At 39.4% G+C, this 16,214-nt stretch overlaps 1 protein-coding gene across 4 annotated transcripts in view; it reads right to left on the bottom strand.

Annotated features, from left to right (window-relative positions):
• Nucleotides 1-13,845, bottom strand: part of Cpeb4 (cytoplasmic polyadenylation element binding protein 4) — a 65,706-nt gene extending 51,861 nt beyond the window's left edge. For all 4 annotated transcript variants that reach the window (XM_005334108.5, XM_005334109.5, XM_021732328.3 and 1 more), the window contains exon 1: nucleotides 11,299-13,845. In XM_005334108.5, coding sequence (XP_005334165.1) covers nucleotides 11,299-12,423 — 1,125 coding nt within the window. In that variant the 5' untranslated portion in view covers nucleotides 12,424-13,845. The remainder of the gene's footprint in view (nucleotides 1-11,298) is intronic.
• Between the last annotated feature and the right edge of the window lie 2,369 nt (nucleotides 13,846-16,214).

The raw sequence follows: 16,214 nt of genomic DNA, 5'->3' as shown, positions 1-16,214 counted from the left end.
AGTTGCTACTTGAGAAAAAGCCTGGCGAGGTAAATGGCTCACCATTAAGAACAAAACAATACAAATCTGGAACTTACATTTTCACTCTAAAATATTATCTCTGGCATTTATATATCTGGTACCTTAGGTATAGGGTTCTATTTTGACCCAATGACAGAATATCTGCCGTCTGGCTTACTAATTTTGTGTCTCTTCTCTATCAAAAATATTAGTCAAATGTTCTCTGCTCATTATTGATTTATTGAGTTTTTTTTTTTTTAATCAAGTCACGTCACCAGACAACTGCCTAGGATAGAACTGTGGCTTAACAGTATGATCTCAGATTTTAATAAGTAGAAAACAGTAGTATCTATCATTTGCTAAACATTTATGGATGTTATCAAGGAAAAAAGTCATTATGTCTGCCAATATGCCATGGTTTGAAACCCACAAGGCAAATTTTTCTGAAAGGTTTCACTCTTACGTAAAAGAAAGCTTACTTCCGTTGGAGAATGAGAGGTATGTAACCCTTCAAGTTCCATTTTTGGAGCAGGATGTTGGGATATTGATAGCTAAGTTTTTTGCTCAGACGTAGTAGCTGTCCTCAGCCTCAATTTTCTCATCTAAATATATCCCATCTACCCACCACTGTCCCCACTGCCACTCAATTGTTTATAAACTTGAGTTAGTATGTTTTGGCATTCCTGGACCAGGTCTAAAACAAAATGTAATTAGTTGAATATAACCAAATTATTAAAAGCCAAAGCCAAATCAGCTATCCTCTTTACTCATTCTCTTTCTGTAAAATATCTGTTACTGTGATTGCTTTTCAGACCTGCTATCAATCTCTATCAGGCTATGGAAGCTTCTCTTTTTGGCTTAAACGTTCCCTGGTGAAGAAGGGAAAGAAAATATTTTGGTTTAAAAAGAAAGTCTATGCCAGTATGTCAGCTGCCAAAATAAATAGGAAGTTTGAGATGCCAGTAGGGCCCATAATTAATCAGAGGTAATATGGGAGTTTAATCCAAGATTTTTCAAAATGTAAATATTCTTTTTGGATCAAATGATATTTAACTCCACAGATCATCAAAAGTTGATGATACATTCCACGTTTAGAGTCCCACTTCCAAATGAACCTCACTCACATCCCAGTGCAGGCAGAAGTTCGCCTCTGCACTCGGGCATTGTACAGGATGTCGAGAGGCTCAGATAGGACTACTTCCCTGCTGAATCATGAGCTTCTCTCACTTTCACACCCACATGTTAACACAGCACGCGTAGAGTGTGCTGTAAATTCATCCCCACCAACAGAGAAGGGGCTGATATGTTCCTCCTGCCTCTGTTATGCATCTTGTGTGATTTATCATTTGCCTTCATTAATTTCTCACCATATGAAGTCACTACTGTTATTAGTCCCATCTTAGGCAAATGAAGCTATAAGAGTTTAACTAACTGCCCTTGTAGTCACACAGTGAGTGGCAGTTCATTTAAATGAATCTTGTCGTGAACTAGAATTTTCACTACTGACATCCGCAAGGCTTGAAATCCTTCATTCTATTTACATGATCTGAATGCAGACAAGTGTCGAAGGTTGAAGTCAAAGAGGTAGTTGTGTGACCTAGGAGGAAGCATCTCATATTTCTTAGCAAGTTCCCTTTTCCATCAGTACTTTCTCATCATGATCTCTAAAAGGAGGCAAAGAGCTCTTATGTTACCAAATGTTCCCTATCAGAATTACAAACTACATATAAAGGGATGAAATGTTTTCAGTGTTTCACTCTGACTAGATCAACAGCTGCATCTGCTTCCCACCTAAACCAATGAATCAGAAGATCCCTCCAGAAAGCCTTTGAGAACATTTTCTTTAATTCCTCCTTCACTAAACTAACTACAGTCATTTTGAAAGCAAAGAAATCTTTAATGTGGTAAACACTTCGTATCATCACTTATTTGTACTAAAAAAAATTGAACTGGCATTCGAGGCTCCATTAGTCAGTTCTTGGACCATCAGACCCTTCTTCCTCATTCTTACCTTACCTGGCAGAAAGAAAACATTGGAATCTATCATAAGACCTACATTCAAATCATCACTTATGGGCTGGGGTTGTGGCTCAGTGAGAGAAGGCTTACCATGCGTATCTGAAGTGCTGGGTTCAATCCTCAGCACCACATAAAAATAAATAAACAAAATAAAGATATTGTGCCCATGTATAACTTAAAAAAATGTTTTTAAAAAAATCATCACTTAGTAGGCAAGTAATGCTGATACAGCAGCAGCACTGAACACTGATTTCTTCCTCAAAATGAAGATAATAATGCTCCCTTTATGAAATTATGGTAAGGAGTAAACGAGATGAGATATTCGACAGCAGGTGCCCATGGCCTGGCAGTCAACAGAATAAACACTTCCTCTGCCCCTTCTCTCTGTGGGACAGTGGGAAAGAGCCTGAAACTCACATGTTTTAGGTACTGACTACAGCAGGACAATTCAGCTGTTCTGTTATTTCCTATAGCCTGTTTTCATAGAGATAATCACATACCTAAATCTCTGAACCCACAAGTATCCCAGAAGGTTTCTATTACCTAATAACCCATTCAGAACAAAGGACCATTGGTTTAAGGAAAGCAAATACTACTAAAACTCAGCCCAGAGAGGTGAAGTTACAAAGACCCACGAAGACTCTGAGTGGCCATTGGGGTTCTTCTTCCTCATGTCTGGTAGGCCCGAGCAGAGCCTAGAGTCAGCAGGGGAATGCGCCCCAAAACGCGCAATCCTTACTCCTAAACTGACACTTCTGTCCCAGAACTACCAACATCTCTTCTTTTTGTGAGCTTGGAGAACAATCCTCAGGCAGCCTCTACCTTTTGGGTCCTCACAAGTCTTTTGCCACATCCTTAGATCTCCAGAGTCTCCTGGGCAGAAGCCCCTCCTCCACCCTGAAGCATGAAACAGGCCACCACACTGTACTCTTCATAAGAAGGATGCCCTTAGCCTGGGTTAATTATTCCCAGCCCATCAGAAGCATCAAATGTCTGTGCACTGAAAGAGAACGGAATGAGAAGTGCTGGTGGAGCCAAGACCTGCAGAAGACCCAAGCCTCCACATTCCTTCCAAGGGCAGCGCACATGGATGTTAGTTCTTGGGAATGGAACCCAGGTGCACTCAACCCTTTAATATTTTATCTTGAGACAGGGTCTCACTTAGTTGCTAAGGCTGGCCTCGAACTTTTGATACTGCCTCAGACTCCAGAGTAGCTGGGGCAACAGGCATGGGCCTCCACACCTGCTACTTCTACATTCCTCTTAAAAGACAAAAGTATAACTCCAAAGACTCAGTCCTTTCCTGTTCTCTGTCTCATTATTCTTCCTTCCAGAGGTCCACCACTAGTGTCCAGAAACCAGGACCCAGAGAAAGACTAAGATGGAAAAAAGACTCCCAAATTTCTGGTCACCAACTGATGTTCTGATATTTTGGCTGGACCTTTTTTCTTTTTATTTGTTTTGGTGGCTGAGAAGGAGATGAGGCCATTAGTGTCATCTGTAGTGATTAAGAGGAGGCTGAGCAGTGGAACAGGCTGGCGGTCTCAGAAATACGGCTTTGCCTCAGTTTCTCACTCTTTTTCTTTAAAAACAAAAAACTTGAAAGCTATCTTTTGTTGTGTTTTGTTTTTTAAAGACTCCTTTATCTTTTAGAGATACCTGAGCCATTTTCAGATGAAATGATACTGTATCTGGGAAGTACTTTAAGATAACGTAAAAGGAGAGAGAGTGTTAGCACTATAGAAGAAAGGCTGGCCAGGAGCAGCCACCAGGAGCAGACAGCTCAGCTCATGAAGCCAGGTGACAAGTACATGGCAGTTCGCTAGACTCTTCTGCCTACTATTGTATATGTTTACATTTTTCCATGATAAAATATGTAAAAGAGCGGAGCTGGGGTAGCGCAGTGGTTGAGCATTTGCCTCACATGCATGAGGCACTGCATTCAAACTGCAGCACCACAAAATAAATAAATAAATAAATAAACAAAGATGTTGTGTCCATCTAAAACTAAAAAAAAAAAAAATGTTAAAAACACTGTGGAAGAAACTTATAAAAAGTGGGTTCAAGAAAACAAACATTATCTAGCCCAATCCACCATTACTTAAGTACAGTCATTTTATTTTTAAAACTAAAGAAACTGCTATTCTTAAGATTGAATTAATATTTCTATTGGAAGACTTGTTTTTGTTTAACAACAGAATCTTCTGAAAGCCAAATATCAGACATATTTTTTAATCTCAAAAATCACACAAGCAAAAAAAGAAAAAAAAAACAGACAAAATAAATGAGAAAATGAAGGATCAGAAAGGTTGGAGTAGTTTGCCCTGAGCCACATAGCTAGGAAGTGTCAGAGCCATATATGAAATCCAGATTCAACTCTCGTTACTATAATTAGGATATTTTTCTAGTAGTAATGTTCTTATATTGAGGTGTCTGTCCTTTTTAAGTCTCACAGACAATAAACTAACAAGAGCTATTTTATTGACTAGCACCATGAACCTACGGACTAGATGCAATCCTCAAGAATACTTGAAAGAACTATTATTAAAAAGATTACATGATGTTTTAAGTATAAATATGGTCTTAAAATGTATAAAACCTAGGGATTAATTATAATAATTTTGGACTATAAAAATGACTGGGATATATTTGATAAATATTTGGCAAAAAGAAACTGTCCAACCTAATAAATATCCTATAATATGGAAATGACATGCAGAGCTTATGGCTCTAAACTTTAATAATCAAGTCTGAAAACATGAGACAGGACCTATAGACAGCTGATAGAGTTGTTCCTTGACATATCAATTGGATTGAATTCTGTTATTCATAGGTTACAGTCTGCCTTTTGTAGTACTTTTGTCATAGAATGTAAATCAGCACGTTATAAGTATTCAAGGTAACTTACACAAGTGTATACTTGCAAATGCCCAGATATTTTTGGAAGTTTCCACACATTTCATTAATGGTTACATTTATACATAGTTTTTATCCAACCTAAAGGTGAGCCTGTTAGTTTGCCTTAAAGTTTAATCATAGATTAAAATGACATCATTAGGCTAGCTGATAATTTATTCATCATGTTTAAGACGAAAAATTCATGTTCAGTATAATTTAAGATTATCACAGGTCAGAATACACTATAAAATCAATTTTGAGAGTCCTATGCCTAGTCCATAACATAGCAGGTGTTCAAAAATGTATGGTAAAAATTAAGATATAAGAAAACAAAACCTAATTCCAGGATAAAAATAAAATTATACCCAATTCAAATCTACAGTATCATCTGCTACTTCTTACCAAAAAGTCACAATTTTTCCATTAAAATGTTGTCTTCTTTAGTGTATATAAAAGCAATACATGTTCTAAAGTTCTTAATAAAACAACTATAGACAAACTCTTTCAAAATACTAAAAAATACAGGCTGCAAATCAATAAATAAGTGTGTGCGTGTGCATGTATTTATTTATTTGTTTATTTATTTATAATACTTCCCTTCAAGAAAACTGATAATTCTTCTAACAATTTACCTGTCCTGGGTCACATCTATAACTCATTCAAAAGGAGTACTTTGAGAAATAAAGCAAGAATTGTTCAAAATCTTTTAAAGGAACCCAAGCTATACTTGTAATTATTTTATGATTTTATTCAATATTTGGAAGCCATATTTTAAATTAAAAAAAAAATTAAGCTGCCTAATATGGCCACATACTTAAAGTACCTCACCCTTTATTGTTAGGTACTATTATCTTGATGAGGAACTGTCCTCCAATTAAGGGATTTACTCAAGGCCATGATGCAAATTAGAATTCAGGGTCAAACTTCAGTTTGTTTGGATCCACAGCCCATGCCATGTATTTGGCTTCACAAAACAGCTTCTCAATAATTATTCATGTTACACATGGAGAAACTGATTTAATAAAATAAGACATACATTTTATCATTTTATAATCTTAAGCATTTCCTGAGAACTTGAAAAATGTAATTCACTGTCTCAATAATATGTGACAGAAAAATTTTGATGAGAATCTACACTAAATTTGAATATATATGTGTGTGTGTGTGTGTGTGTGTGTGTGTGTGTGTGTGTGTGTGTGTGTGTGTATACATATATACATATTTGAAAATTTATCATGGCAAAAACATACTTTTAATTTCTGATAGACACCTTTACTCAATTAAAATGAAATAATGCATTTGCCACAAAATTAAAATGGATGCTCACAATCTAAGCTCTCTGACTTAAAGAAAAACACCTATTCACATTATCTTATCTGTGATGAAACCAAAAAACCCAAGTATAACACATTGCTAAAAATAATGTGGTAATAGAGCTTCCAAGATTATTTTCCTACTATCTGAAGAGAAAAATCACACAGGAAATGAATTTATACAGGAAAATTCAAATCTAGGCACAAGTTAAGGGCACCTTTCCCATTTCTTTTCATAAACAACAATAAGGATTACTCCCAAATCTTAACCTCATGACTAGGAAGCATCTTTCTACTTGCAACTAGCAATCATCACCTTCACCAAGATGGCAATAAACAGGTTTTTTCTGAAAGGTGTTGGAACAATGTGTTGACTATATTCTACAGTTTCTACAAAGACAAAATAGAATACCAAAAAAAAAATCTATCCTAAGATCATTCCCACTCCATCAGAAAAACAAATAAATCTACAAAGAGGGAGGAAATCTTATGTGGAGGCTTTTCCCAAAGTTTCTTCAGAATCTCAATTCTATTAAAGCTAGAACCATCCAACCCATATTTGCAAGTCAGAAAGTTAGTTTCTCCCCTTTCTAAGTCAAAGAAAATGTTTCCTATGCAAAAATTCCTTTTGGGATTATATTAAGAAAAATAAAATGGAATAAGATTGCATGTTGAGATGGTTCCAACAATTCACCATGAGTGTCAGAACTGAAACACTGCTGCGACTGTTTGCAAATAGAAGATGTGGTACAGAATTTAAGCATCAATAAACTGACATGAGGAGAGTTTAAATTAAAGTGATGAGAATTACTTGCCTAGTTAAGACAACTTGACAAATCTGTGGTACCTGGGTCTAAAGTAAGGGCAAATGGGGCTGGTTCTAAGTCTTAAAGTATTTCCTACCATTCAGTTTTAGGTTAATCTTTTTAAGAGACGTGTGTGACTTCCCAGTTCTTAGCTAATAGAAGCAAGAGCACAATTAAGCAGTAGATAACAGAGTGTCAGCATACAAACTAGGCAACTCTCCTCTACTTTCCTGCAAAGACAAGGGACCTAAGCATCCCACTAAAGTGGTGCTATATTCAAACATCATTGTTGGCAGTTGTCCTAATTCACTATTTGATTTGGTTACCAGAATTCCAGAATCAGTTTGGCAAGACAGGATTTTCCCCCCCTTAATGTAAGGATCAAATCATTCCTGTACTCACAAGAATATGGGCCCTGTTTTTTTTTTTTTTTTTCCTTTTGGAATCAGGCAATAAAACCAAAAGTCACAGTGTTGATACATTCTACACATGAAGTAAAATAATAAATATGAAAGCACCTAGCCTAGTACCTGGTATATAGCAACCACTCAAAATTAAAAACAAAAGTACTGACTTGAATATTATCTTAGTTTAACATTTAAAGTTGATAAACAAATATAACCTATTATTTTTCACTCTCAAAACCCTGCAATCAGATTTTATGTTTGTTTGTTTTAAGAGACAGGGTCTGTCGATATTGCACAGGCTGATCTGAAACTCTAGGCTCAAGTGGCCCTCCACCTCAGGCCTCCAGAGGACCTACAGCCCTACAATCAGCTTTGTTCAACACTTGTAAAGGTTGTAAAAGTTTTTCTTCCATCTTCCACACTTCTTGGAGACCTTCTCTCCTCATCCCCAAACTTGCCTATGTTATAATGACTTGAGGGTACACAATGCTTTAGCATAGTGGTTAAGAGTTGATTCTTATGTGTGAGTAATAATAATTTCTACCTCAGGACTGTTGAATGAATTAAATGTGTTAATATGTGTCAAACACTTAGAACCCAGCAGGCACCTTAGCTCTCATTAGATGCATACTACTTTAATATGCCGGAAAATAGGACTTGAGGCATGCCATCTGAATTCGTACAATGAAGTTTTAGGCTAAGCAAAAATAGCCTATAAATATATTTTAATACAAAAAAATCTAAAATGCAATGCCTTTCCATATAAGTTATTGGAGGGAGCATTATTCATATATTTGGAATCTTCTCATGCTTTATAACCATGGATAAAAGGAAATGTTGAGATTAGACAAAAAACTAATTTAAAATGTCATCATTAATTTTAATTCTCTGTGTGTACCCAAGCCTGCAGTAAACAAAGATAGAAATAATTCTGGTTCTTTTCAAATTAAAATAAACATTGCCCAGTAACAGTTACATTTCAGGAACATAATTCCCTTTAATATAACAATTCCATGCTAACCTCTGGTTGAATATCAATATTATAATGTAACCATGTTAAACTCTAGCCTATAATTTCTGTAATATATTTCAAGATCTCTCCATAACATCTTGGGAATTCTTTTCAGCAGCAATTGAAATTTAATGACTAATATCTATAAACTTTCTTTCCTAAAATTATTAGTGCTCAAATTATAAATTTAAATAAGCCAGGAATGTTTAGAAAAAAAGAGTATGAATTACAGTCACCCAGTTGAGGTTTCACAGTAGGCTGCTTTAGAATCATAAGGAACTTTAGGGATCACCTGGGTCACCTCCACACTTCATGAAGAAACTGAGGCCTCACAATGCTGCTACTGATAGAGCCACGATTTCAACCTAGGTCTCCTGGGTCCAAAGAAATGTTCCTTCTAGCCTTTTCATATCAAATTTAACCACGCAATTTATATCAACCCAGAGCACTTTTTGCCAAAAAGTAGTTCAAAAGAATTATTGTTTAAAACACACACACACACACACACACACACACACGAACTGCATTCATTTAAGCAAGCACCACAGTCCTAAGTTTATTTACTTCTTATGAACTTTTTTCAAATTTCAACTAGGAGTTGTTTGTTATAGAGATTTTTTTCTCATATTACTTATTTCTCTTGTGACTTTCGAATCACCCCACGGTTTGTTGTCTCTCCCAGTCACCCCCCCACACACACACACACATACACTCCTAAAACTGGTGATGAAAGAGAGCAGAAATGAGCAGTTTACTTTCTAAATCTATCCTACCATATTTGAGCCATGTACTTTGACCTTTTTCCATTCTCAACAAAATAGACAAGGGAAGGGTTAGTTTCTAAGAATATCTTTTAGTATTAGCCTATTATTTTATAAATCAGCTTAATCTCCAAAGAAATTGATCAAAAAGATTTCACATTAAATACATTCCACTAACCCCGCACAGAAAAATATTAATGTACACATGTGCATATATAATTCATTCTCTGAACTTTTAATTTTTCCCAAAGCAAATCTTTATCATAAGTCAAGAAGCTGAGAATGAGAGAAAACAATCATGAGTTTGCATAAATTTCATTCTGTCATCGTATAATAGCAAATTAAGAATGAAAATTATGTTTGATTCTGAGCCAAATTTTAATTCAGTTAAAAGCTATAGAATGCCACCTTGGATTTTTAAAATTAGCAATACATAAATAATTCATAGATGTTACCTTTCCATTACATTTCCTTTAAATTTATGTTCAAAGGAATATCAAGAGCAACTTTTTATAAATAGACCTTATAGGACTGTCAGTTTCTTACACAGCCATTTATCTGACCACTAAAACATAATTCCTCTTTATTTTGAGTAAAAATGGTGTCTAAAAGCAAATGTCAACAGCTGCTCAACAGGCAACACAAGCATTTTTTAAAATCTAAAACTAAATTTAACTAAATATTTTAAGCTACATTGCACCTGAATTCTTAGGGTAGAAACAGATATTTAATTCCACAGAATAACAGGATTCTCTTGGCAAACTTCCCATCCCACTAAATAGTTACTAATAAAAACATATTTAGGATTATGCTAACATGGAATTTGAGAACACTACAACTATTTTTTACTGTTTTGTCCCTTAAATAACTCTAAATAACCCTCCAGTTGCAACATGCGTGTCTGTATTACACACACGGTCACATTTTTTTAATCCTTGTTTTTTAACCTAGAATTCATACCCATAGCAGCTATAATTTCCTTATCTGTAAAATGGGGATAATAATAGAACTTACCTTGTAGGGCTGTTGTGATGACTGACTCAATGTTATCTTACCACCTAACTTTTCTAAACATACATAAATGATCATACTCCCAAAATAAAAAATTTAATGAGGCATGTGATACTCAACTAATGATGAAATTCCCTTTATCTTGTTTCTATCAACTAAACAGGCTGCTCATTAGTTCAAAACGTCCAACAATGTGACTCTTGCCAGAGACAGGATATACTGGTAGCAAGAAAGACAAGTGATCTTTGCCTGCATCTATTTTTAGGAATGGTTTAATTATCTACACCCCTAGTGTTAACACTGGAAAGTAAACAAATGGGTGAAAGGCGTCATCAAAAAAAAAAAAAAAAGTCACGAAGAGATTAATAGTTTCATAGTATTTAAAAGAAATTATTAGCCTGCTGCAGGGAAAGGACCCGGGTTCAATCCCCAGCACCACAAAAAATAAAACAAAAATGGTGATCAAATTACACTTTAGATCACCTCTCTCACGAGTAGTCCTTACTGACACAAGGCGGGCCAGAATTTGCACAGGTCTGAGAGGAATTACGTATTGACTGAATAAGACTGTCCAGGTTTAAAATACAACCTAGTGAGAAAACTGGAATTCAATAGTCAATTTTCAGTGAATCACTATCTTAACAGTGTCAAAAGAAATTTTTTTTAAAGTTACACAGTTACTTCATATGGACAGAAAATATTCATTGGCTTCTATAATGAAATACATTTACATTTATATATTGTTTGTTCTCACCTAACTAAGCAGGGAAAACTGACCCTGATTTCTCTTGTCAGGCAAGAAAGATACTGTAGTTAATAATCATGACATCACTAGCTACCTGGTATGCATAATTATCTATGGAAAAATTAAGGCTATAATTAGAAAATTGCCAAAGAATCAGCTGAACATTTTGTTCCAAATTACACTCTTCTGATAAAGTCTGGAAACGGCTTCATTTTCTAAGAAGAGCTCTGAGGTGAATATGGACAATTCGAACTCTTTAGTTCCAGAGATATTACACCATGCTATTTCCTTATTCATCTTAATCTATTAATGGAACATAATCTTACCGGAAAAGGAAAAATATTGTCAGCCCTGTTCAAGCTATCTTCCATCCAGGATTTTGGAGCAAAGGCAGAGGTGGGACGAGCATACTTCTGGAGCTGAATGTGATTGCTTGCAAAATTTTTCTTCAAAGGTGAGATGGAGTTCAGGGGTGTTATTCCACCATTCAGCCCTCTGCGGTGATCTCGGCCCTGGGAGCCTCCCCAGCCTCCGTATCCACCACCTCCTGGGCTCCAGGAAGATGACGGGGTTGGAGAGGGACTCTGGTAGCTGCTCCACGGAGAGGGGGGTTTGTTAAGATTATTCGCCAAATGAGGCAGCTGGTTAAAAGCAGCACTCCTGTGTGTGAAGGGAGGCGGGTGGGGGCTGGCAGGAGACCTCCTCTGCTGTTGATGCTGGCTGTGATGATGCTGGAAATGAGGGTGGTGAGGGTGGTGCTGTGAGAGAGGCCCGATCTGAGGGGAGAAGCTGCCTCCAAAGCCAGGGCTGACATGATGGGGGAAATTTTGAAACAACAGAGCACCGTTATTAGCTGAAGCAGCAGGGACCCCTCCCTGGTGAAAGAAACTTGCATCCTCATTGATTATTGTAGATGAAGAAGGCGCTATGGCTGCTGACCAGTTACTGAAACCAGTAAGAGAGGATGCACTCGATGTCAAGGGTTGGGTCGAAGTACCTAGCCCTGTGGCTTCTTGATAATCAAACCCTGTCAAAACTGGTGATTCAATTCGTATTTTCTCCTTCCCATTGCTGTTTTCTGAAGAACTGTCCCCTTGGTTTTCTTCAGACTTTGCCTTCTCTGTTTCAGGCAGTATTCCAGCTTCCTGACCTGGACTCGGGGAGAGCTGCTGCTTCTCTAAAGGGTCTTGCTGTTCCTGTTGCTGACTTTTGGCTTTTTCTGACCCCAAGATCTCATCCTGAATGTTATGGGTAGCTGGAGCAGGAAAGAGCCAAGCTGACCCAGCACTGCTGCCATTGGCAGCTGTGTTATTATTTATAAAAGCAGCAGGGTTGGGGGTGGCATTCTGGTGATGGTGTGGAGGTTGCAGATGTGGATGGAATCGGACTGGAAAAGCAGATTTGTTCCCAGTATTGCTTTGTACTAGCACTCCAAACCCGTAATCCCCCATTTATTATTTTTAGGATCAGAATCTCACAAAAAAAAAAAAAACACAACCTGATGTCTCACACCGTTTTTGTTCCTCTACTCCAATTTAAGTCGCTTGTTTGTTTGCTTGAAATATCTTATTTATAGCTAGCTCAAAGATCGTAGCTTATCACCCTAAGTAGCTCTGATTTGGAATTCTGGTCTCTCTCTGAAAGAAGAAAAAAAGCAACTAAAAAAATCTCTTATAATATTGACATGAATCCAATTGGGCTGATTTCTAGGAGGGAATAAAAACGAAGAGGGTAAAAATCAAGTCTTTGGTTAGTAAAATAGGCGCTTTCTTTTTCCAAAGGAAAATACACATGAATGACAAAAACACAGCTTCTCAAGCATCTATGGATGTAGAAGAATAAGCATTGCTCGGAGTAAAAATATATATATGTGTGTATATATATATATATATATAATTTAACAATCACATATGGTCTTCCTCAGCAGTTTAGATTCACTCACATAAAAATTAGAATAGTGCTAAGGGGGAGAATACGTTCTTCTCTTCTTGGCAGCTTGGTTAAAAAAATCAGGAATAATTTAAGAACATTATATATTATATATTTATATATATAGATTATATTAGGTTATCTGGGGCGGGAGGTGAATTCTTGGTTGCGGGAGAGGAAATCAGCATTGACTAATGGAAAGACGATTGCAGGGAGGTTTCTGCTGTTCCTGGTCCTGTCTCTGCTCCTTCGCTGGGCGCAGTTCTGGCCTCCGGGGCTGTTCCCGAGGCTCCGGGTGCAGATCTTGCTGTGGTCGCTGTTCTCGGGCTCCCCCCGGCCTCCTCTCCCCCATGAAAGGGGCTGGAAACCCGCGTCTGCCCCTCTCGGGTTGCGATCGGGAGGGGTTAGCGGGACAGGGCGAGCGGGCGGCCCGGGGGTGCGCGGACCACGGGGGCGAGCGGGCAGGTCCTGCGGTTGCTGCCTCTTCCCCTCTCTGCGGCTCCGGGGTTTTTCTCCCTCATGGGACCCAGGGGCGGTTTGTTCAGTTCTCCCAGTTCGATTCTCCGCAGGGGTGGGGGGGCGGGGAGGAAGGAAAACCCCACTACGGCAGGTAGACTACAGAGAAAGGCCTCCCCCCCGGCGCTCTCTCGGCTCCCCCGGGTTTTTTTAAACTATAATTTAGAAGGCTTTTGTTTCTCCTCACGGTTGCTGGGCCGTCGTTGTCGCCGCCGCCGCCGCCGCCGCCGCCGCTCTACCCAGGTCCCGCAGTCCCAGCTGTCGTCGTTGCGGACTCCGCCTGGCTCTTCTTTTCCTTTCCTTCTTCCTCCTCTTCCTCCCTGCTGTCGCCGCCGCCGCCTCCCGGTGCCCGGGTCCAGCAGCCGCGGCTGAGTCCTTCTCCTCAGGACCGAGCCGAGTGAAATGACAACCAGCTGGAAAGACCAAGAGACACTTCCGGTTCGAGGAGGGAGGGGTGGGGCGCCGCTTAAGCCCCGCCCACCTTCCGGAAGACCAATGCGCTGCTAGCGAGCAGACCCAGCCCCGCCTCCTGGGCGCGGAGACCCTCCCAGGAAGGTCAAAAAGTTGCCTGGAGAGACGCCCCTTCCGTCTGCGCCTCGCCCAGTGAGGCCGGGCGCCTAGAACCTGTCCCCCAACCCAGAGACGGCGCAGCAAGCCGCCATCTTTTATGTGGGCAAAGGGCCCCTTCGATGTTTATCTTCCCGAAACAGGCTCCGAAGGAGGATTATCCAGGGACACTTGGGAGACAATGGGCTTCTCGCATTCTGTGGCATAAAGTCAAGGTTTTGGGGAGCGAAATGTAGATCTACCAAACGGCCGATGAACGAGAGGACTGCCCTTAGTAAAGGTGGTGCCCCAGGCGTCACGTGCTCTGGCCCGAGCTCCGCCCCAGAGGGATCAGGATAAGGAAGCGCGTCTTCCCAGCAGCTGTGCGGTACCCGGCTCTGCGTAGGTCCTTGCCCAGAATGTGGACCTGGTGATGGATTCTCCCCTCACCACCATCCCCCACCCCCCACCCCCAACTCTCCCATGCTGTCTTAGAGGTGTAGCTGCGGTAAGCAGCGTGGCTGCCGTCATCTCGCTGGTGCTGGTCTAGCCTAACGCATTGCGGAGGGACATTTCCTAAAGGAAAATTTAATCATGGTCCTCTGCTCATATCTTCTATGTCTGCACATTAACTCAGGATAAAGGCCAGACTAGGTCTGGTTCCTTTTCACCTTGTGGGCGGCATATCTTTAAAGCCTCATCTCCCTCTGAGTATACTCTTAAGTGCCTTTCTATGTGTCCTTTACTCTTATCTCTGCTTGCCAAACTCCTGGTTTTAGAGGTCAGTTCGAAAGCCACCAACTCTGCTTTCTAAATTCTCTCTCTTGCGTGTCCACGGGCCTATGCACATCTCAGTCTTGCTTATCACACTATACAGTAATAGTCTATGTCTCCCAGACCTGTGCTGGACTATGAGATCTTGGAGGAGTAGGCATTATAGATAGGAGGCATTAGTGAATGAATCCTGAAGACATGAATGGACGGACAGCAACAATGGAGTCTTTCCTAAGTGATAGCTTCTATTTTCGAATCTGAATTAATTTCATTTCTTATACCATTTGACTTGGGGCTCACATCTCAAATTTCTATCATGTAGGTTGTTTGCTGCTCAGTTCTGAGTGTCATTTTCATCTTGTACATTCCCAGCATTATGGTCACCATCAAGGCCTGAGATAGTTCTGCTCTTGGCACAAGCCTTAATGTTGAAGAATTGTTTTCCTTTAGCAGGAAATGAAAAAGAAACAAAGCGGGAGGGGGGAGGGGGGAATCAGTGTAGAAATGACTATGGAAAAATTAATGAGGAAAAGACATAGGGGTTTAAAAAGAATCCTATAAGCAAAAGTGCCTTCATTATCATTTCTGTATCCTTCCTGCAATGGCCCCAATTTATGTGCCTCAGTCTTTCATTTCTCCAACACCTATATGCAGCTCACCTGTGTGGGCCTTAATCAGAGATTCTCTGTCATTGTATCATAAGTATGAGTCTTGTCTTTGTAATTCTATGAGTTACTAGAGCACAGAGATTGGATATTACTCTGGTGTTTTTTGTTTGTTTGTTTGTTTGTTTGTTTGTTTTGGTTTGGTTTTTATTTCCCACCATTGGACATGCCTTGAGACCTACTTGGTTCAGCCAGGTGGTGTTTCCTCCAGAATAATTTCCCCTCCTTCCCTCCCTCTAGCATCTTGTAGATTCTTTTTTTTTTTTTAATTATATTACTGATGGTTGTCAGTAGGTTAGTTTCTTGAGGGCATAGGTTATGTCTGAGTTGTCCTTATGCCCCAGTGACCAGGAGTGGATCAGGCACAGAGAGACTCCGGACATGTTTATTGAATGAATGGATGGATTCCCAGTAGATGGCAGAGGGTCTCTTGAAGGTACCAATTCTTCTCAGTAGCTACAGTGGCAGCTATGACTTAGAAGGAAAAGGGACTACCTTAGAACCAAACAGCCATGAATTTGAACCTCCGGTTTGCTACTTCCTCATTGTGCAGCCCTGGGCATCACTTCTACAAACCTTCCTTCTTCATAAAGCGTGGATAGTGTGTCCACCACCACCACTCTCACTAGGTTTGTAAATGATATGAGAGGCACAGAAGTACTGGGCTGATCGGAGGTGTTCAAAAAAGTGGATTCCCTAACAGCATATGAAGTGCAGAGAATTATTTCACAAGCATTTTCACACAGAAGCAGTTACATGCACTACAGAATCTGGGAGCCTGTCTTTGATCTGTAGGAGAAGGAACCACACCC

The sequence above is a fragment of the Ictidomys tridecemlineatus genome, chromosome 1 (assembly GCF_052094955.1).
Source record: "Ictidomys tridecemlineatus isolate mIctTri1 chromosome 1, mIctTri1.hap1, whole genome shotgun sequence".
NCBI lineage: Eukaryota > Metazoa > Chordata > Mammalia > Rodentia > Sciuridae > Ictidomys > Ictidomys tridecemlineatus.
This window is presented reverse-complemented; position numbering and strand designations above follow the sequence as displayed.